The 22,540-nt window shown below is 33.7% G+C and overlaps 1 protein-coding gene across 1 annotated transcript; it reads right to left on the reverse strand.

Annotated features, from left to right (window-relative positions):
* Positions 1–463: 463 nt before the first annotated feature.
* On the reverse strand, positions 464–22,199 carry LOC148302720 (coatomer subunit zeta-1-like). The gene is made up of 6 exons (XM_088271090.1): positions 22,141–22,199; positions 21,643–21,788; positions 20,580–20,679; positions 19,637–19,770; positions 16,023–16,113; positions 464–601 (listed from the first exon to the last, which is right to left on the reverse strand). The coding sequence occupies exons 1-6, from the start codon at positions 22,156–22,158 to the stop codon at positions 554–556; spliced, it is 537 nt and encodes a 178-aa protein (XP_088127216.1). The 5' UTR covers positions 22,159–22,199; the 3' UTR covers positions 464–553.
* Between the last annotated feature and the right edge of the window lie 341 nt (positions 22,200–22,540).

Raw genomic sequence — 22,540 nt, forward strand, 5'->3', positions numbered from 1 at the left:
ATGACGCAGTGCCCTATGCATCATTGGGGTGCAGATAAGGGTTTTATTATTATTATTAATATTTGTTCAATATTACCCTGGACTGGTACCTGAAGCGCAAAGCTGATCACCTTTCCTTCATATGTTGACGATCAAGATAACGCTGTGTTTATATGATGCAGTGCCCTATGCACCATTGACATTGACAGAATCAATAAAATTTGTTAAGCAATTGCTTTCAGAATATATAAAACATAATAACGTTAGACGTTAAACAGGTGCCGACGAGGGTTTGAATGAATTGGATATGCTTCACTTTTTTTCAGGGAACATTTTAGAAAAATATATTGGTCTTGACGTTCCGTTGCATGTAACTCACAAAGAAAAATTGTTTATTTTAATTTTTTTTGGAGTGGCATTCTCTTCTCTCTGCCTACCCCTGCAGAGCGCCGTGATGGTTAACTAGTTAAATAAAACATGGGAATAAGATAAGTAGTGAGATTTATTTAAAATTTCCTTAAAATATACATTAACACACAAAAACCGACAATTCCATTTGTCCAGTGGAAATTCATCATTTCAGCAGTGACCATTTCAACTGTTCCCGGGCCGACTGGATCACCTGCAAATATAAGTAATATGGTAAGGAAATAGTATATCACCTGCAAATATAAGTAATATGGTAAGGAAATAGTATATCACCTGCAAATATAAGTAATATGGTAAGGAAATAGTATTTTCATATATCGTGGGAGTACTGGCAAAAAACGTTAACTCGAAAATATGCAATTTTGACATAATGATGCATATTATAATGTTTTTAACGTTCTATAAACTGGCAAATACACTAAGTAGTTTGAAATATCATATATCGCTCACTCCTTTCAAGAACGTCATAAATAAAAAATTGACAATTTTCAGTCGTGCATGTTTCCAGAATGCCCAGAAAATGTACTATATCCCAGCAAAAGAGGGATATTTTTTACTTAATATTTACCCGCTACAGGGCAGAAAGTGTTGTTTTTGCATTTTGAAGAAAAGGTATTGTTTAATAATTTTTTTAAACATACTAAATATTTTTCAAATGGAGAAAAAACCTTCAGGTTTTACCTAAAAAGATATATATATATATATATATATATATATATATATATATATATATATATATATATATATATATATATATATATATATATATATATATATATATATATATATATATATATATATATATATATATATATATATATATATATATATATATATATAATTGATATTTATTTTTAATGCATTGTGTTATATTTTTAAAAACATTCTCCTGAAAAATCAAGTTTGATTTATGACGTTCTTGAAAGGAGTGAGCGTTGTGTAATTTTAATTCTATCCATGATTGACAACCACACTACATAAATTTTTGGAACTCATATATACCCAGACTTCCACATTCTTTCTCATCTATGTTGAGATTTAAAAATAACAAGTGGGGTGGAATTCAAAATATTGTTTTCAGGCATCACCCAGGTTGTGAAATTAATGAATAAAACCCTTTTTATAATTTAATTATAAAATGGCACTTGTACTGTCATCTATGGTTGTATTTCAACACTAAAACCACACTTCGGATTATTTTGTTTTACATACATTTTACTTAAAACAAATTTTGTGTAACACTATCGTAATGACGCTGTCAAAGAAAACCCATATTTAAAACATGGTTTTTTAAAATAAAAATATGTTTACCGATCTACATATTTTTTTAATTCAAGAGAATATGTTGTTTATATCATTGAACATGATAAAAAATTATTAAAAGTTTTAAAAAAATTAGAAAAAAACTCACAGAATTCGTCATGAAATTAAGTTTTCCATATTATTTTTTGACATCTCATCAAAGATGAAGAAGAATATGGAAGTCTGGGCATTTACGGGGCTGACGACCGTCGTAGGCTGGTTTAAGTGATCACTTTACACACGTGTAACATTCACCAATTCTACCCATTATTGACAACCACACTATTCAAATTCTTGGAAGTTTCATATATATGAACCAATTTAGAAACCTTGTTCTTGAATCACTAGAACTTCACTAGAGACATCTATTGGTGAGATGCAAAGAAGCTTATATTAAGCAGAAACTCTTATATTAGTATGTGAGGTCCGAATCCTAGATTATAATCACACACATGAGAAATGCCAGAAAATACCATTTTCATTTTTATTATTTAAGCTTATAATTTGACCAGATAATTCATTTACAACATTTTGAGTGTGGCCAAATATTGAGAAGTTTTCCAATTTGATCACCTACAATTAGTTTGATAATGAAAATGTTAAATGCTTTAAAAAACGTGTCACAATGGAAATAGAGGTATATTCAAAATATTGTAAGCCATACGATCGCCATGAATCTTCCTCGAAAGACATCTAGAGGAAGACCAAAGAATTCATGGATGCTGCAGAGAGATAACATGATTCCAAGGCATGACCTAGGTGACGTTGTCCATGATAGAAGGACCTACAACCTGAAGAAAAGGAGAGCTGACCACAACAGTCTACAAAGATCAAAGTTGGGATGGAGCCAGGAAGAAGAAGACCACGAAATATTAAAATATTTTGAAAAGATCTTATTTAAGGCTAACCAAAAATTCACAAAAACCTTCAAAATAATTAAAAATATTTCTAAAAATTATTTATTGACTGGATAGCTAGCCATTACTGCTATTCTTTCATTTCTACCGGTGCCCTTTACACCATTGTGTGCAGGCAAGGTCAAAAGAAGAAACTGAAAATGAAAAAAAAAAAAATTCGAAAACCCAATTTTTAAGCAAAATATTTTATTGAAAATAATGTAGGTAACAGTAGATGTTAGCTAACTAAAGTAAATATCGCTCACTCCTTTCAAGAACGTCATAAATAAAAAAAAATGATTTTTCAGGAGAACGTTTTTAATGTTTAAAAATATAATACAATCTATTAAAAATAAATATCAAGCCTTTTACTGAACTTTTTACTGTGCAACAGATCTTATTAGGTAAAACCTGAAGGTTTTTTCTCCATTTGAAAAATATTAAGTATATTTAAAAGAATAATTCAACAATACCTTTTCTTCAAATTGCAAAAACAACACTTTTTACCCTGTAGCGGGAAAATATTAAGTTAAAAATATGCCTCTTTCGCTGGGATATAGTACATTTTCTGGGCATTTCGAAAATATGCACAACTGAAAATTGACGATTTTTGATTTATGACGTTCTTGAAATGAGTGAGCGATATATCGTAGTCATACAGGAGAAAGTGACCTAGTGCATTTTTAACAAAAACGTGATCATTGACTATTTGATATCTTACTAGCTTAATATTGCCGTGGAAAAAATCCCAATGGATTTTAAACTTGGAAGTATAATATACTGACATGTTAAAAATGACTAACTGCATTGATGTTTATTTTCTTGCCAAGCAAAAGTGACTTAAATGGTCCTCCTGAACGTTGTACGTTTTGTTAGTTGGTCACTTTCTCCTGTAGGACTACGATAAAGTAGAATAATACATACAATTTAATATAATGGATTTATACAGAATAGGGTAAACCATATAGCAGCTGGCCATCTGTCTCATCACTGCTGAAAATATTGATGTTATTGATGTGTTTGTTTGAAAATATTGACGCATTTAATCTTATCATAGTTTTGATAATGTCTTGATAAGACGAAAGAGTCACATTATAGATCATTTTATATATAAAAATAAAACTGAAATTCCATCAAGTGATTTTGTTTTATTTTGGATACATAACCAAAAAATTGAAAATGGAATTCTACCAACTACCAGCATTTATAATAAATAATATCGATGTTATTATCTAAAAAAAGATGCCGTAAAAATAAACTAAGAAGGTAGAGAGAATATAACACCACGCCACTCTGTCTTTGCAGACATTCTTCGCCTCTTCCACATTCATGCTTCTCCTCACACATACCAATCGATTATTCCCATTCCTGACCACGACCAAGGATTTGAAATACTTGGTACATCCCAAGTTTTCTTCTGCTCCTATTTTCAGCTAAATTTGCCTCATATATTTGTTTCACCATTCTTTCTTCACTCATTCGTTCCACATGTCCAAACCATCTCAACACACCTTTCTTAATTTAAATTTTAGAATAATCTCCTTATCATTCATAGTTACCAGCGTAATATCACTTAAAAACTCTACTTCACGACTTAGGTTTCAGTTTTGCAATAACCATTCCCACACAAAGTGAATGATAAATGATAATGAGAGTGTTATATTACCATACCACTCACTCACAATGTTTTTAATATAAAAGATATATTAAAATAATTATTCAAAAATTTAAGAAATACTTTTAAAATGCAAATATTTCTCTATTTAAAAAATTAAATCTTACATAAAATAGTCATCAATTCTGAGCAGCACGCCAGTTACTATCAGTGACCAGTTATTGTATGGTTTACCCTACATAGTTTAAACATCATTCAACATATTTCACATTAAAAAATTTACATCTTAAAACAAAAAGAAAACAATATAAAAGGAATGGTAAGTATTTAACACTTTGTATAAGAGCTGCCCCCAAGATACCGTCATGGTAAATTTATTTATTTATTTTTGAAAAGCGTATACATACATGTATTTTTTATACACTGTCTAACTTACTAGTATTGTCTCTGTTCTGAGCCCAGACAAATATTTTCATTCTTCACCCTAGATCACGGGATTTGTTTCTATGTACCGTTACACATTGTTGTCGGGCGGTTTTGTTCATCAAACCCGACCCTACTTATACTCAGATCGTTTTCGCCCTACCCTCAGTATACTAATCACAAGTAGCCGCAACACCCAATTCCCATCTGTACAATGTTTGCAGGCGTCTCTCGCGCTCTACCTAAAGTAAGCAAATAGAACGCTTGCAAGCGTCTCCCGCTCTCTACCAACATTGTGGAAAAGGACCCTAATTATACTCTGGCAGTCTGCCGCCCGACTCTCAGTATACCAATTACAAGTAGCCGCAACACCCAAGTCCCATGTGTACAATATTTGCAGGCGTCTCTCGCGCTCTACCTAAAGTGAGCAAATAGAACGCTCGCAAGCGTCTCCCACTCTCTACCAACAGTATGGAAAAGGACCCCAATTATACTCTGGCAGTCTGCCGCCCGACCCTCAGTATACTAATCACAAGTAGCCGCAACATCCAATTCCCATCTGTACAATGTTTGCAGGCGTCTCTCGCGCTCTACCAAAAGTAAGCAAATAGAACGCTTATGAGCGTCTCCCGCTCTCTACTGATAGTATGTAAAAGACGCTTTTCAGCGTTTCCCGCAAACAATGTGTTAGTACGGTACCATAAAATATATGATGGTAAGAAAGTTCACATTTCAGCAAAAATGTTTATTAAAAACATTTAAAAATAAGTGCAACATGTTTTTTTTTACTTTATATAAAATATGGTTAAAAAACCAAGATGCGCTGGTTGTTACTACATTCTTTACAGGTGTTGCCTCGTTGCCCACACAGATGTGGAATATCCATTGCAAATTTTACAAATTTCCCGTAATCTAGGTTTAATTTAAGTATTATATACCACTCTCCTTGTCATTCATTGTTCACATTCTGTAATACCACTTAAAAACTCTACAACAGGATTAATAGTTTTGAAATAAGGTTATTCCGAAACTGGTTATTCGTAAATTATTCGGGAACTGGTAGTTATAAAGTAAAGTTTTTAAGTGGTATTTATTACACAGAGTGAAGGATGAATGATAAGGAGAGTGTTATATTACAGTAGCACAAAGTTAACACTGCTTTTAAAATATAATATTGTTACGGCGCAACAATTCTAACAGCTTGAACTATGACCCTGTGCGCCCGCTAGGGGCAGGGCAGGGGTTTCCGCGAGGAATGTTTATGTTATAAGACGCAATCCTTATGAGATTGTTATAAAGGAGACTGCACACACTTGTCCTTGCACTGTCAAAGCGACCAGTTAAATAAACCGATTGCATCCTAATTACTACCGTAGTTATTATTACCGATACCCGAATAATATACAAGTATTTTATAAATTCCTTGAAACAAGATAGAAAAATGAAAGAATTATTGCCTTTTTATATCGCAAAGGCATCGCCGACATGTAAGCAACACACGCAATATTAAACATTTTCAATGGCGGACAGCGTGCTTCTTGACAGCCGTGTCGCTTTGCATTTTAAAACACATTGTTGTTTCATAGATTTTTTAAATTTTCATTGCTTCAAAAGCATTGTGAAATGAAACATATCAGAAATGTGTGCTTTATATTTTCTTTCTTTTCTATTTGACAAGACTTAGCTATGGCAAAGCTTGACTGGGCACAGCCAGTTTCCTCATCAATTTACAATAACTGGGTGTTGAAATCAAACAAAGGAACTAAGTACAGTAAGAAAAAGTAATTAATTAAAAAGATAATACAATTTCCAAACTGCAAATTCCAGCGCTACATTCAAAACATTCTCACAATCATAAACCAATTTCCCTTATCTAATATGGTATGTGTTACAATCTAAAGAGAGGTATAAAAATGAAATTAAAAGATAAGGCACCAAGGGAATATTTAATTTATGGATGCACCTGCCTCTACTCATGTTACTAGCAAAAAATATGATAAGATAAGCTAGAAGTTAGGTACTGATTCAACAGGAAGAAAACTGGTATTTTTTTTTACTTATTTACTGCGAATATCACATATCGCAATCGAAAAATATATTTTTAAAAATAGTCCCTATTTTAGAGTGAAATTGGAGGACTTTAAATGCTTATAATTCTGTTTCTACAATAGTTATAAGACACAGGAACACAGATAATATTGTACTCTAATTTATTGCATAGTTTCACGAGTAACCTGCTCCGCGCGTATACACTGTACTGTAGTATTTAACGTTAGAAAAAGGTCCCTATTTTAGAGTGAAATTGGAGGACTTTAAATGATTATAATTCTGTTTCTACAATAGTTATAAGACATAGGAACACGGATAATATTATACTCTAATTTATTGCATAGTTTCACTAGTAACCTGCTCCGCGCGTATTCACTGTATTGTAGTATTTAACGTTAGAAAAGGGTCCCTATTTTAGAGTGAAAATAGAGGACTTTAAATGATTATATTTCTGTTTCTACAATAGTTATAAGAAATAGGAACACAGATAATATTGCATAATTTCACAAGTAACCTGCTCTGCGTATATTCACTGTATTGTAGTATTTAAAACTTCAGAAAAAGGTTCCTATTTTAGTTGGTACAATTATTTTTTTTACAATAAGAAAAAATATTATTTGAAAGAAATAAATTACCATCTAGTCAGCATTGGAATTAATGAAAAAATATAGTAAAATGCTCATTATAAACATAGAGAATTGAATATGAAAATAAACTTATTTATCAATCTGTGTGCATTGATCCAAATCAATAAATTTTATTGGGTAAATCACTTTGAACGCTGATGTAATAAACAAAAGTTACAACAGAGAACTCATAGATGTCTCTAATCTAATAATTTATGAAAAAACAATAATTATAGTCAATTAAAATTTGTTTAATAGGATATGTTGTTCTTTAAAAATGTCAACAAAAAAAACACACAATTTTGTACTCTTTGTTGCATTTGTGACAATTTTCTTTAGAGATATAAATTTATCAAAAAATACTTAATTATATGTAATACTTTAATTCAATATTATCACAAAAATAGTATTATTTCCATAGCACATTTGGATATAATATTTGTAAAAATATGTAATGCTTATCTTAAATATACAAAAATTATCTGAGCATTATAATGAAAGTTTTTATTTACTTATTTATTTATTCCGCCTCCGTTGTGTAATGGTCAGCATGCTCGCCTACTGTTCTGGAGGTCCCAGGTTCGATTCCCAGGGGGGTTTAATAAATATAAGTGATTTTTTCACTCTAATATTTATTCAATATTACACTGGACTGGTACCTGAAGTGGAGGGCTGATCACTTTTCCTTCATGTGTTAACGATCAAGATAACACTGCCTCGATACGATGCAGTGCCCTATGCACCATTGGGTGCGGATAAGTTTTTAGTCAAGTTATGCAATATTCACCGAGAATACATGAATATTCATGTTGATTTCTTATGATATTCATTTTGATTTCTGTGATTATATTGTGTAATCGATCGAGATAACACTGCGTTTATATGAAGCAGTGCCCTATGCACCATTGGGGTGCGGTAAGGGATTTATTATTTATTATTATTATTTATTTATTCTTTCATGTACATTTACACAATATATTGCAATCTTTTAGTTTTTTTTTTTAAGGAATAACCCGTAAAGCTTCTATTAGAGGCTTGTCTGAAGGTAGGATAGTAAGGATAGGGAAGGTAAATGTGAAAAATACATCACAAACACCCAGACTAATCCTTCTTGAATTGATTTTGCAGTTGGCGGGAATCAGACCCACGACGCCAGTTTCGCAGTCGAGCGTCTACCCAACTATACCACGGCGCCTGTTCAATACAAATGTTTATTAAAAAAATAAACCACCCTGTCGGAATATGTTTTAATTTTTGCAAAAGTCGCTGTGCGTCAATCATATTTGACATTTGTGAACTAGACAGCTGCAGTATACAAACAGATTGATAAAACGGGCATATATATTTATTTATATATATATATATATATATATATATATATATATATATATATATATATATATATATATATTCCATTGGAGTATAAAAGGAAAGATCTTTATCGTAAATAATAAATAATAAATGTTTCAACACTGGCGGCAGCCACTTTACGGATATCGTCTTTTTCACTTTACAAAAAAAAATTATGTCCAAATAAAGATTTCCATCACTCAAAACCATTTTTTTTATTAATTAAAAAATTATTCAAAAAAACAAAATTGGATGATCAATTTTGCGCCACCTTGAATCTGTTTGTATACTGCAACAGTCTAGTTCACACATGTCAAATACGATCGACGCACAACGCTATTTGCAAATATTATAACTTTTTCGCTAGGGAAACCAATTTTACGCTAACCTGTAAAACAGTATTGCACAATTTGTATTTTTTTTGTTTTACATATGGCAATATATCGTAATCTTTTAGTATGATTTTTAAAATACAATGTATATAAAACAATATTGTACAATTTGTATTTTTTTGTTGCTATTGGCAAGACACTAAGACCTCACTTTGCGTCGTAGATACGTCCAAAAAATTCCACGAATTTAAACAAAATTTAAATTTACAAAATGGGAAATTACTTTTTGGAAAATTTAAAAATGATTCACTAAATAATAATTTAAAAAAAAACAACGACGCACAGCGCAAATGAGTCTTAAATTCAGTAACGACGCAAAGCGAGGTCTGAGTGTATATCATAATCTTTAAGTGCAATTTTCTAAAATATAATGTATACAAAATAGTACTGCATAATTGGTATTATTTTTTTAAAATTTATGGCTTGACTGGTTTATATTGGTAATATAATGCTCAGATAATTTGCTGTAAATAATAACATCATTGGCAGAAAGACAATTGACATGACATTGAAAACTTGAAGAATTGGAAAAATCACCCTGAAACTATTCAAGATTCTAGTCAAAAAGTGAATGAAAGTCGATTGCTTTCGCCTAAAACAAAGCGTCCGACTCCATAGTGTAATGGTCAAAACACACGGCTACCGTACTGGAGGTCCCGGGTTCGATTCACAGGGGGAGGGGTCATATAAATATAAGTGATTTTCACTTTAATATTTATTCAATATTACCCTGTACTGGTGCCTGACATCTTATTATACTATTTTTCGACATCTCAACATAGATACAACAAGTGTTTGGACACACTCAAAATGTTGTAACATATTTTTTTTTATTAAAAGAGAAATATTTGTGTTTGTATTATTTATACGCCCGGCTACCGTTCTGGAGGTCCCGGGTTTTATTCCTAGTGGGGAGGGGGGTCATATATATATAAGTGATTTTTTTCACTCTAATATTTATTCAATATTACCCCGGACTGGTACTTGAAGCGGAGGGCTAATCACCTTTCACCTGATCACATGTTGACGATTAAGATAACACTGTGTTTATATGATGCAGTGCCCTATGCACCATCAGGTGCGGATGAAGGTTTGAAAACAAAGTAACAATAAAAGTGGAAACTGGAATGTTACAAAAATTCCAATACCATATGTTTTTTAAAGGTCCAAAATTCACCAATAAACAGTATGGAATTTTAAATAAAGATGATGCGGTTTTTTAGTGCTCACCGCAACAACTACACAGCACAATTGAGTTATATTGATTTTTGGCATCTCAACATAGATGAAGAAGAATATGAAAGTCTGGGTATTTACAGGGCCTATGACTGCGATAGGCTGGTTAAGAAATCACTTTACAAACATGCAACATTCACCATTCTACCCATGATTGCCAACCACACTACTCAAATTTTTGGAAGTGATATATGTAGGAGTAATTCCACTTAAAAATATGTCCCATGTGGAGATAACCCAAATTTGTGAACAAGTATTTTAAAATACTCAATTGTATTTTAAATTGCTTCAGTCTTGAGATTTTTTCATCAATTGCGTTTGATATTAATTGATTGGTGTTTGAAAATGATGCGGAATACATTGAAACACGTGTCACAATAGATTTTAAGTAATAGCGGTATTTCTTCAAACCCTTATCCGCACCCCAATGGTGCATAGGGCACTGCATCATGTAAACGCAGTGTTATCTTGATCGTTAACAGATGAAGGAAAGGTGATCAGCCCTCCGCTTCAGGAACCAGTCCAGGTTAATATTGAATAAATATTAGAGTGAAAAAATCACTCATATATATTTTAACCTCAGCCTGGGAATCGAACCCGGGACCTCCAGTACGGTAGCCCAGCGTGCTGACCATTACACTACGGAGGCGGACAAGCGGTATTTACCAAGTAAAATTTCATTTAAAAATATGAGTTTTTTTCTAATACGCATGCTAAAATTGCTGAAGATATTTATAGAGGAATGATCAGCAGGTATGTATGAGGAGATGCATGCATGTGGAAAAGGCGATATACGTTCGAAGAAAGAAAGATGTTGTCAACACGAGAGGTGACCGTTTGTCTTTCTGCCAACGATTGTGAGAATTGTCCCTAATTTGGTGGTACGCGCACAGATGTCTGCGTTTGCAAACTGGTCCACGCTTTATTCTACAAAATGGCCGACACATTGGTCAACAAGATGGCCGACGCTTTAGTCTACTAGTCTGTAATGGCTCTCGCGATACTGTAGTCTGTCTTCCGCTGCTACCAGAAAAGGCTGTGTACCGCCTCGATCACCTATAATAATAATACTCTCATGTAATAACTGTTTGACAGACCATTAGCTAGTTAAAAGAACAATCAGATAATTTAAAGAAAATCCCGATAGAGCGACAAAAGACGACAGACAGAAGCGGAAAGATAGTGAGCGCCATTTTAAAAACTTTATACCACAAAGCCTCATTCTTTTTTTGAACTGATCACATAGCTTCAAGGTAATAATAATAAACTTTCACTAATATATATGCCGCCCGACCCTCAGTATACTAATCACAAGTAGCCGCAACACCCAATTCCCATCTGTACAATGTTTGCAGGCGTCTCTCGCGCTCTACCTAAAGTAAGCAAATAGAACGCTCGCAAGCGCCTCCCGCTCTCGACCAACAGTATGGAAAAGGACCCTAATTATACTCTGGCAATCTGCCCCCCGACCCTCAGTATACTAATCACAAGTAGCCGCAACACCCAATTCCCATCTGTACAATGTTTGCAAGCGTCTCTCGCTCTCTACCTAAAGTAAGCAAATAGAAAGCTTGCAAGCGTTTCCCGCTATCTACAAACAGTATGTAAAATATGCTTTTAAGCGTTTCCTGCAAACAATGTGCTAATATTATTTATTATATCAGACACTGGACTATTCACCCTACAAATGAGATATCAATTTAGGTGTCTCAACTTGATATAAAACATCTATCATTCTTCTTTTTTATAAAAGAAGATGGAGGTCTGAGCTTCCCAGGGCTTACGACCTGGCATTTGGCTGGCTTAAGTGATCACTTAACACTTGTGTAAAGTTCACTATTCAGCCCATTATTGAACATCCCTAGAAAACATACTTCCCAAATATATGAAAACATTTACCTTATAAATAAAAATTAAAAATTGTATTAAAAATAGTTGTATTTTTTCAAATAAAATAAAATAAATATTTTATAAACACTTAAATTATGCTGTCACTATTGCTGGTCTTCTAAACTTATCCGCACCCAATGGTGCATAGAGCACTGGATTATTTTGATGCAATTTTCACTTAATCCTTAATTATACAAAGGCGAGATGATCCATCAATTCTTGACAATAATAAACACAGAGTGATTTTTAAAGCATTGTTAACTTTGTGTTATGGTAATATAACACTCTCCTTATCATTCATCGTTCATTTTGTGTATACGCAAAATGGTATTACACTAAGTATTATATTTTAATTGATATTATAACAAATAATTATTCTTGAGATTTGTGAACAAGGATTTGGACACACTCAAAATGTTGCGAAAACTAAATCTACTACTACTACCAACAAGACGTTTCACAGAGGATTGAACGCCATACTTGTCTGTCTTGACATACACTTTAAGCTTCCTTTACATCTAGTCATACAACTATATAACTAACTTTTGATACAACCAGATTGACTATACATTTGTGAACAAGGACTTGGACACCCAAAATGTTGTGGATAAAATAAAAAGCATTAAAAAGTAGGGACACGATAAGCGGTATTGCATAAGCCGTAAACAGATTTAAGAGTCACTCGGACGTTAGGTAATTTAAAATCACAGTAAGCGATCTTTCAAACATTTTCACAAAGCAGTTTGGACAAAGATATAAGCTGAAAAATTAATTATTTATTAACCGCCTACCCATACGAACGTATGTAATACGTACTCTATACTATCGCCCGAACGCGACAAGCCGTATCTCGTATGTTCGAGTACAAAAAAGTATACCCGCAACCACAGAAACAAATATCCAATATAACCCGCAAATCAACATCACATTAATTATTTTAAAAAAAATTAAACACTTGTATAATACCAATAAATGAGTTTTATTTCATTACACGACTAGTTTCGAAAACTATTGTTTTCATCGACAGGTGAATAGTAAAACTAACGAGAAAATATATATATATATATATATATATATATATATATATATATATATATATATATATATATATATATATATATATATATATATATATATATAGAGGTTGGTAGGGTTATAAATAGAGAGGGGGGAGTTAAGAACGGGACATTTTGTAAAAGGAAACAAAGGTAATAATGGTGACGCATTTTGAAAAAGCATATTTTGTTAATTGACGTTTTATCAGAATTAAAATCTTTATGTATTTCTAAATTGTTTATGACTTGACGTTTGTTTGTAACTGAGTGGCCGCCTCTGTAGTGTAATGGTCAGCACTCTCAGTCACGATTCTCAGGGGAAGGAATCAAATAAATATAAGTAATTTTTTCAATATAATATTTATTTAATATTACCCTTGACTGGTACCTGCAGCGGAGGGCTGATTACCTTTCCTTCATGTGTAAAACGATCAAGATAACACTGCGTTTATATTATGCAGTGCCCTATGCACCATTGGAGTGCGGGCAAGGGTTTGAAGAAGAAGAAGTGATAATTTAATTGTATGCAAGTTAAAATTGATTGAATTTAAAATGATGAACAAAGTTAAAGTCAATAAATAATATAACATCATATTACACAATTCAAGTGTGTTTTTGTGTACTACAAATGAATGTGTAGTTCTGTGTGGTGGACTTCACTATTTATTGTATGATTCCCATCACTACAATGTTGCCAGATAGAGATATACGTCCCGCGGCATCGAATATATGCCCATTTTTAGCCGGTATTTTAAATCAAACACTTGACATTTTTATATTATTTTCGAGTATAAGGATGCACTTGAATTTCGTATAAAATTTTTTAATGAAAAATGTGCTTCTTATCAATACTATTAGCAACATTTTTTCTCGAATAAAATAAAATATTTACACCAGTAAGCATGGGTTATATCAAAATTATCCATGTTTTATTTCGTGGGTTTTCTTTGGCAGCATCTTAATGATGATGTCACACAAACTTTGTTTTAAGTGAAATTTGGTGGGTAAAACATAAAATTATCTGAAGTGTGATATAAGTGTTTAAATACAACCACATATGGCAGTATAAGTGCTATTTTGGAAATAAATGTCACTGAACTTTGGTTATAAGCATGGCTGTTTATATAGGCTCAAATTCCTATGAGGAATTTTTTTATTTAGAAAAAACCATCAGGAATCATGACTTTATTTATACAAATCAAAATTATCCATGTTTTTTTTCATAGTTTATCTTTGACAGCTTCATTATGACATCACAAAAGCTTTGTTTTAACCCTTCCTTTCCGGTGATGTGTAACTAGTACACATTGCTTGTAATAACTTTAACAACTCAATAAATGTAATAAATAATAAGTTTAGATTTTAGGTATACTTTAATTATACATTTACGCATTGAATGAATTTTTTAATGATTAAAGAAAACACTTCGTTTTTTACCACTTGAGTTTTATTATAGACTACATGTTTCAGAAGTTAAACTTCCATCATTCAGGTCTGTATAATAATTATATATATAGTCTGTATATGTTATTATACAGACTTGAATGATGGAAGTTTAACTTCTGAAACATGTAGTCTATAATAAAACTCAAGTGGTAAAAAACGAAGTGTTTTCTTTAATCATTGTAACATGTCTTACCACAAAGTTAATGCCGAAACAATAAATAAAATGAATTTTTTTATTGACATAGCCATTTAACCAAAAATGTGCCTCATCGGTGAACAAAATTTTGCGTGGAAAAATAGGATCAAGCTGAATATTGTTTTAGGCCCATTCACCGAACCTACGACGCGCATAATGGTCATTCAGTCTATTCATGGTGAAATGGCAAAACGTACTGACTACAAATCAACTGCCAACTGCCAAATTGATAGTCTGTAGAAACAATGTTCCCAGTTTAAACACCAAACCTCTTAAAAAAACATCCTATATTAAAGAAAATTTTCCCTTCTTTATTTTTACAATATCAAATAATTAAATGTTTCAAAACATCATTTTCAATAAAAAGCACAATCATACGGTGTCGCGAGATCTACATACTTATATCGCTCACTCCTTTCAACAACGTCATATATCAAAAATTGTAAATTATCAGTTGTGCATGTTTTCAGAATGCCCAGAAAATGTACTATATCCCAGGAAAAGCGGTATATTTTTAACTTAATATTTACCCGCTACAGAGCAGAGCAAAGTGTTGTTTTTGCATTTTGAAAAAAAGGTATTGTTTAATTATTTTTTAAAAATATACTAAATATTTTTCAAATGGAGAATAAACATTCAGGTTTTACTTAAAAATATCTGTCGTACAGTAAAAAGTTCAATAAATGGCTTAATATTTATCTTTAATACATTTTATTATATTTTTAAACTTAAAAACGATCTCCAGAAAAATCAAGTTTTTTGATATATGATGTTGTTGAAAGGAGTAAGCGATATATCAGTATGTTAATTTTTTCTCCTAGCGACATGTTATTTCCTTCACTCCAATAAATGTCGTAATACCACAAGGAAGCGAAGCGATTACTATATTCCGCGTTCGTTTGATCCGATTTCTGGCTTTCGCTTAGTCGGCGCTTGACTGCGTGTTCGAAAGGACGTCTCATCTATGACTCTCGCTGCGAGTTGCGTACTACGATTTCCATACAAATATAAACTGGGGTCTTTTGGTGGCCCGCTTCGGATCATGCGTTATCTTTGCATGATCAGTACGGGAAGGGTTTGAAGAAATATTGATTTCAGAATTTGTAACGATATAAGTAAAATGTTGATTAATAATTACCTGTGATACAGTTTGCTCTCCTAACGGCACATCGTCAGTTCTGAGGGCTACTCGACCCACCACCGAGATGGGATCTGCATCCAGGATTATCCTGCAAAGAGATCATGTATCAGAGATTCAGTTAGGTTAGATTAGGTTAGGTAAGTACCAGAGAAAGGCGAAGTCTTTATTCCTTTTTTTTTGACATTCCAACAGACAGGCGCCGTGGCGTAGTTGGGTAGACGCTCGACTGCGAAACTGGCGTTGTGGGTTCGATTCCTGCCAATTGCAAAATGAATTCAAGAAAGATTTATTTTCAATTGGTCTGGGTGTTTGTGATGTATTTTTCACATTTACCTTCCCTATCCTTACTTTCCTACCTGCAGACAAGCCTCTAAAAGTAGAGGCTTTGCGGGTTATTCCTTTAAAATTAAAATAATAAAAAAGATGAAAAAGAATACGAAAGTCTGGGTATTTAGAGGGCTTTTGACACGTCATAAGTTGGTGTAAGCGATCACATTGTGCCTGTATAACATTTACCATCCTACCCATGATTGACGACCACACAACTCATATTTCGGAAGTTATATTAATGCTTCAATTGATAACTTGGTTAAAATCAACAGAGACATGCATAATACGTAAATAATGCTCTTTCTTCAAGCATTCAAATCTCCTTAACTCTTACCACTCTGTAGGCCAGACATTCTGGCACGTATGATTCTAGTAGGCAGCTCCGTGGGCCACAATGTCTGGCCCGGCGCAGGTATAACTTTAATCACTGACTTCTCTATCACCCAAGTATATTCTACCAACAAATATTTCAGATAAATACAGTTAATGTTAATTTAACATGGTCATACAAATTGCCAGACAGTGTCCCAAAATTAGGGAGCCAAAATATTTATCTTAATGGTAGAAAAACGTCGCTTTTTTTAAAATCAGAGTAGCTGATCAGTTATGAGAAAAAATGGTCAGAGTGGAAAGGGTTAAGTTATTAACCGATTGCTTTGAAATTTAGACACAGCAGTGTGTTGAAATATGGCGCGACAAGTAAAAACATTATACAACAACCACATTATAATTTTTTTTGTAACCCATACATATGCATCACAAAATTCACATGTCGTTTCATGTGTGAGTTCTCGAGAGTACCTATAATTGATATGAGTAAGCTTTTTAATTCTAACCCTTATCCTCACCCAATGGTGCATAGGGCACTGCATCGTATTGACGCAATGTTATTTTGACCGTTAATTATATGAAGGCAAGGTGATCACTCCTGCGCTTCAGGGACCAGTCCAGAGTAATATTAAATAAATATTAGAGTGTAAAATCACTATTATTTATTCTCACCCCCCCTGGGAATCGAGTCAGGGACCTCCAGCATGGTAGCTAAACACGCTGATCATTACACCACAGAGGTGGACATTTTTAGCTTTTTAATTAGTAGGCCCTTATTTCTCACAGCGTTTTGAGTGTGTCCGAATACTTGTTAACAAATCTGTGGATTATCTCCAATTAGGATTTAAAATTTATATTATTTTCATTAATTGATTCGGCAATGAAATAAGGAAGGAATTGAAATAAGGAAGGAATGCAAAGCTGAGATAAGCATTATCGATAAAATTAAGAAAGGTGTGTTGAAATGGTTTGGACATGTGGAACGAATGAGTGAGGAAAGAACGGTAAAACAAATTTATGAGGCGAATGTTAGTGGGAAAAGAAGCAGAGGAAGACCGAGAAAAACATGGCACGATCAGGTATGCCAAATACTTGAAAGTGGTCAGGTTAGGAGTCGTAACAATCGGCGGGTATGTATGAGGAGATGCATGAACGTGGAAGAGGCGAAGAATGTTTGCAAGGACAGAGTGGTGTGGCGCTCTATTCTCTCTGCCTACCCCTGCGGGGAAGAGGCGTGATGGTTGGTTAGTTAGTTAGTTAGTTAATTGATTCGGCAGTCACTTTGCGGTAAAATCTATTACCATATTCTTCCTTATTTTTCACTTGGGGAGTTATTTTCACATTTCGACATCTTAACGAGATGAAGCGTTATAAGGAAGAAGACCTCCAAAGCGATTTCGTGACCAGTGTTGCCATATATACAGATTTATCTGTATTGATACAGATTTTAAGCTGCCGTTACAGATGACAGATTTTACTCTTAGCTAGTACTTTTAGTTTTATACACATTTTTGGAATTGGACATGGTATATGATAAAACAGAAGAATGAAAATATGTATGGATTCGAGCATGATTAGCATTTGATAATAAGTAGGTGAGAATTCGTTTTATATTGGGGTGCGTTATTTATTATTGGGTAGGGTACTTCCGCCTCCGTAGTGTAATGGCCAGCACGCTCGGCTACCGTTCTGGAGGTCCCGGGTCCGATTCCCAGGGGAGGGGGTCAAATAAATATAAGTGACTTTTTCACTGTAATATTTATTCAATATTACCCCGGACTGGTACCTGAAGCGGAGGGCTGATCACCTTTCCTTCATGTGTAAACGATCAAGATAACACTGCGTTTATATGACGCAGTGCCCTATGCACCATTGGGGTGCGGATAAGGGTGTTATTATTAGTATAGGGTACTATTTTGTCTTGTCACGGAACATTACGCAATTTACGCAGCGTACTGCAGGATTTCCCAAACTATGTCTATTTTGTTCATGCGACCGAGTGTTCATTTTTTATACACGTCACGTAATACGCAACGTTTTAATCAGTGCTGGCTGGAAGATAATCTTTTTAAGATTTGTTAAGAAACAAGTGAAAAGGGTGAAGAATATGCATACTGTGAGTTCTGTTTAACAGATTGCGCTATTTGTATCAAAATTTCAAAGCAATGGCAAATAGGCCCCTACACAGATTTTGGGTTGTTGATTTTGTACAGATTTCAAAGACATAGAAAGGAGAGTGAATGCTGGGAACAGAGTGAATGGTGCACTAAAATCAGTTTTAGCAAATAAAAATCTATCAGCGGAAGCTAAACTGGCAGTACACAATGGAGTTCTGGTTCCAACCCTTATGTATGGAAGCGAAGCATGGAGTTGGCAAAAGAAGGATGAAAGCAGACTGAATGCAGTCAAAATGCGATCGCTCAGACGAATGTGTGGCAAAACGATGTTTGATAGATGTTCGAATGATGAAATAAGGAAAGAATATAAGGCTGAGATAAGCATTATCGATAAAATTAAGAAAGGTGTGTTAAGATGGTTTGGACATGTGGAGCGTATGAGTGAAGAAAGAACGGTTAAACAAATTTATGAGGCGAATGTAGTTGGAAAAAGAAGCAGAGGACAACCGAGGAAAACTTGGCACAATCAGGTATGTCAAATACTTGAAAGCGGCCGGGTCAGGAGTCGTAATAATCGTCGGGTATGTATGAGGAGATGCATGAATGTAGAAGAGGCAAAGAATGTTTGCAAAGACAGAGTGGTGTGGCGTTCGATTCTCTCTGCCTACCCCTGCGGGGAAGCGGCGTGATGGTTAGTTAGTTAGTTAGTTACAGTTTGGCACATGGCAACACTGGTCGTGACAGCTGGCAGTCATCACAAGAGACGGATATCGCAAAAGACAGAGCCTCGGATCTATAAGAAGGGAAATCAAGATTTGGATGTTTTTCTCTCACCCTCCGTCGCAAATCTCATCCACTGCCAGCATCACGGTGTCCAGGTTGTCCAGCACTGCGCGCTTCTCCACTCCCCTCCTGAGGATCAGGCTCACAGACTCGTACAGCCCGTTTAACACCGACATCAGGATCAACTGGAACAATGACAATTGGCACACTAAAGACGGGGGTTTTTTTACGTATTCGATAATTACGTGTATTCGATAATTGTGTACATATAGTTAAGACCTTCCGCTATATGTATTTTATACACCATACTGTCCGCCTCCGTAGTGTAATGGTCAGCATGCTCGCCTACCCTTCTGGAGGTCCCGGGTTCGATTCCCAGGGGGGTTTAATAAATATAAGTGATTTTTTCACACTAATATTTATTCAATATTACACTGCACTGGTACCTAAAGTGGAAGGCTGATCATCTTTCCTTCATGTGTAATCGATCGAGATAACACTGCGTTTATATGAAGCAGTGCCCTATGCACCATTGGGGTGCGGTAAGGGATTTATTATACTATTATTATATGAAAATATGCCTCTTTTGCTGGGATATAGTATATTCCAAAAACTTGATTTTCAGGAGAACGTTTATAAAGTTGAAAAATACAATACAATGTATTAAAAAATATATATCAAGCCACTTTTTGAACTTTTTACTGTGCAACAGATCTTTTTATGTAAAACCTGAAGGTTTTTTCTCCATTTGAAAAATATTTAGTAAATTTCAAAAAATAATTAAACAATACCTTTTCTTCAAAATGCAAAAACAACACATTCTGCCCTGTAGCGGGTAAATATTAAGTTGAAAATGTGCCTCTTTTGCTGGGATATAGTACATTTTCTGGGCATTTCGAAAACATGCACAACTGATAATTGTCAATTTTTGATATATGACGTTGTTGAAAGGAGTGAGCGATATGAATACATTTAAAACAGATGACATATATACCTCGTTTTCGTGTGAGCTTCCCATGACATAGAAGAACAAGTCCACATTACTTCTATATACACAGGTGAGTCCATCCAACATAATGATTTCAGCATTCGCTCTGAAAAGAAAAAAATACAACTTATTTTTCCTTCAATTTGGCAGGATCGTTCAATTTGAATCATCCATTGGATAAAACCAATTGCATATTATCCAGAACATTTTGAGTGTGTTCAAATACTTGTTCACAAATCTGGGCTATCTCCAATTATGAGTTATTTTTTACATAATTTTTTTGACATCTCAATATAGATGAAGAAGAGATCTTCTTCATCTCAAGTAGACTGAATGCAGTCGAAATGCGATCTCTCAGAAGAATGTGCGGCAAATTGATGTATGATAGATGATCGCAGGGTGAAATAAGGAAGGAATGCAAGGCTGAGATAAGCATTATCGAAAAAATTAAGAAAGGGGTGTTGAGATGGTTTGGGTGTGTGGAACGGATGAGTGAGTAAAGAATGGTAAAACAAATTTTTGAGGCGAATGTAGCTGGAAAAAGGAGCAGAGGAAGACTGAAAAAAACTTGGCACAATCAGGTATGCCAAATACTTGAAAGTGGTAAGGTTAGGAGTCAAAATAATCATCGGGTATGTATGAGGAGATGCATGAACGTGGAAGAGGCGAAGAATTTTTAATAAGACCGAGTGGTGTGGCGTTCTATTCTCTCCGCCTACCCCTGCGTAGAAGCAGCATGATAATTAGTTTTTTTTTATATATATACAATTTTTATATATATATTTCTCTTTTATTGTATATATATATATATATATATTTTTTTTTTTTTTTTTAAATATATATACAATAAAAGAGAAATATTTGTGTTTTTATTATTTACACAAATATTTCAATTTCAAACTATTTCTGTGAGCCTAAGCGGCTCATTATTAGAAATAGGTATCAAGTTGTGGTAGAGTGGGTTCGAACCGAGAAACTCTGACTTAAGAGTCCGCGACACTAGCCTCGGGACCACAACCCGACACAAGTTAAATAAGAAATAGGCTTAAACAAAATAAACTTGACTAACCTGTGTGTTTTGTTAAACAAATTTTTCTCAAAAGCTTTCTGTTCTTTGGCTGTGGGAAATCTCTCTTTATCGTAGTATTTAGCGAGAATCCGATTGCCATCGTTGTCCAGGATACACATCCCTTTGACAACGTACAGTGTAGGGGGCTGCAACCGAAAAAAATAATGTAAAAACGAAAAATCAAAACCTAAAATCGATACGAGTTCAAACTACAAAAAGGGACTTTTAAAATAACAAAAAATCGACAAAAACATTACCCAAATGATAAAAACATATCACTTTTCATAAATCTGACCAATTTTTCGTAAAATTTCATCACGAGTTGCAGAAATTACGGAAAACAAAAACGTGTAGACCGGCGGACGTTCATTGTCATGAAGATCCGAAAATTTACGAAAAAAAAGACTAATTTATAGCTTGATCGATAAAACAGTAATTATTCTTCTTAATTATTAATATATACAAATTAAAATACGATAATATAACTAAATAACTTACTAAAACAGCACCTTCCATGATGATAATTATATTGACAGTTTGACAGTTTTGACGTGTACGTAGCGTACAAGTTTGCAACATACGGAAATAAAATATTGCCACATGTAAAAATAGAATCCATAAATATCCTTGTATATTTTTTTTATTATCGGGGTAAATAATTATTTCTTTAAATGAAATAGAAAAATATTAATTTTCCAGTTACGAACATTATTTCATGTTTCTTTTATTATTGAATCATAACTACTATCATTATTCGTGCATTTATTGATTCATCATAATAATGTGGTTTGAGTCACTACTAAATAGCTTATCTAAAATGTCGATAGATGGGAGAGTTTCAAATATTTTGTCAAAAAAAGATAAGGTAATAATCTTTTGATGGGGCCTTATGCCGTGA

Source organism: Brachycentrus maculatus, unplaced genomic scaffold (assembly GCF_059751285.1).
Source record: "Brachycentrus maculatus isolate JH-2025_06_01 unplaced genomic scaffold, ASM5975128v1 h1tg000420l, whole genome shotgun sequence".
In the NCBI taxonomy this organism is placed as follows: Eukaryota; Metazoa; Arthropoda; class Insecta; order Trichoptera; family Brachycentridae; genus Brachycentrus; species Brachycentrus maculatus.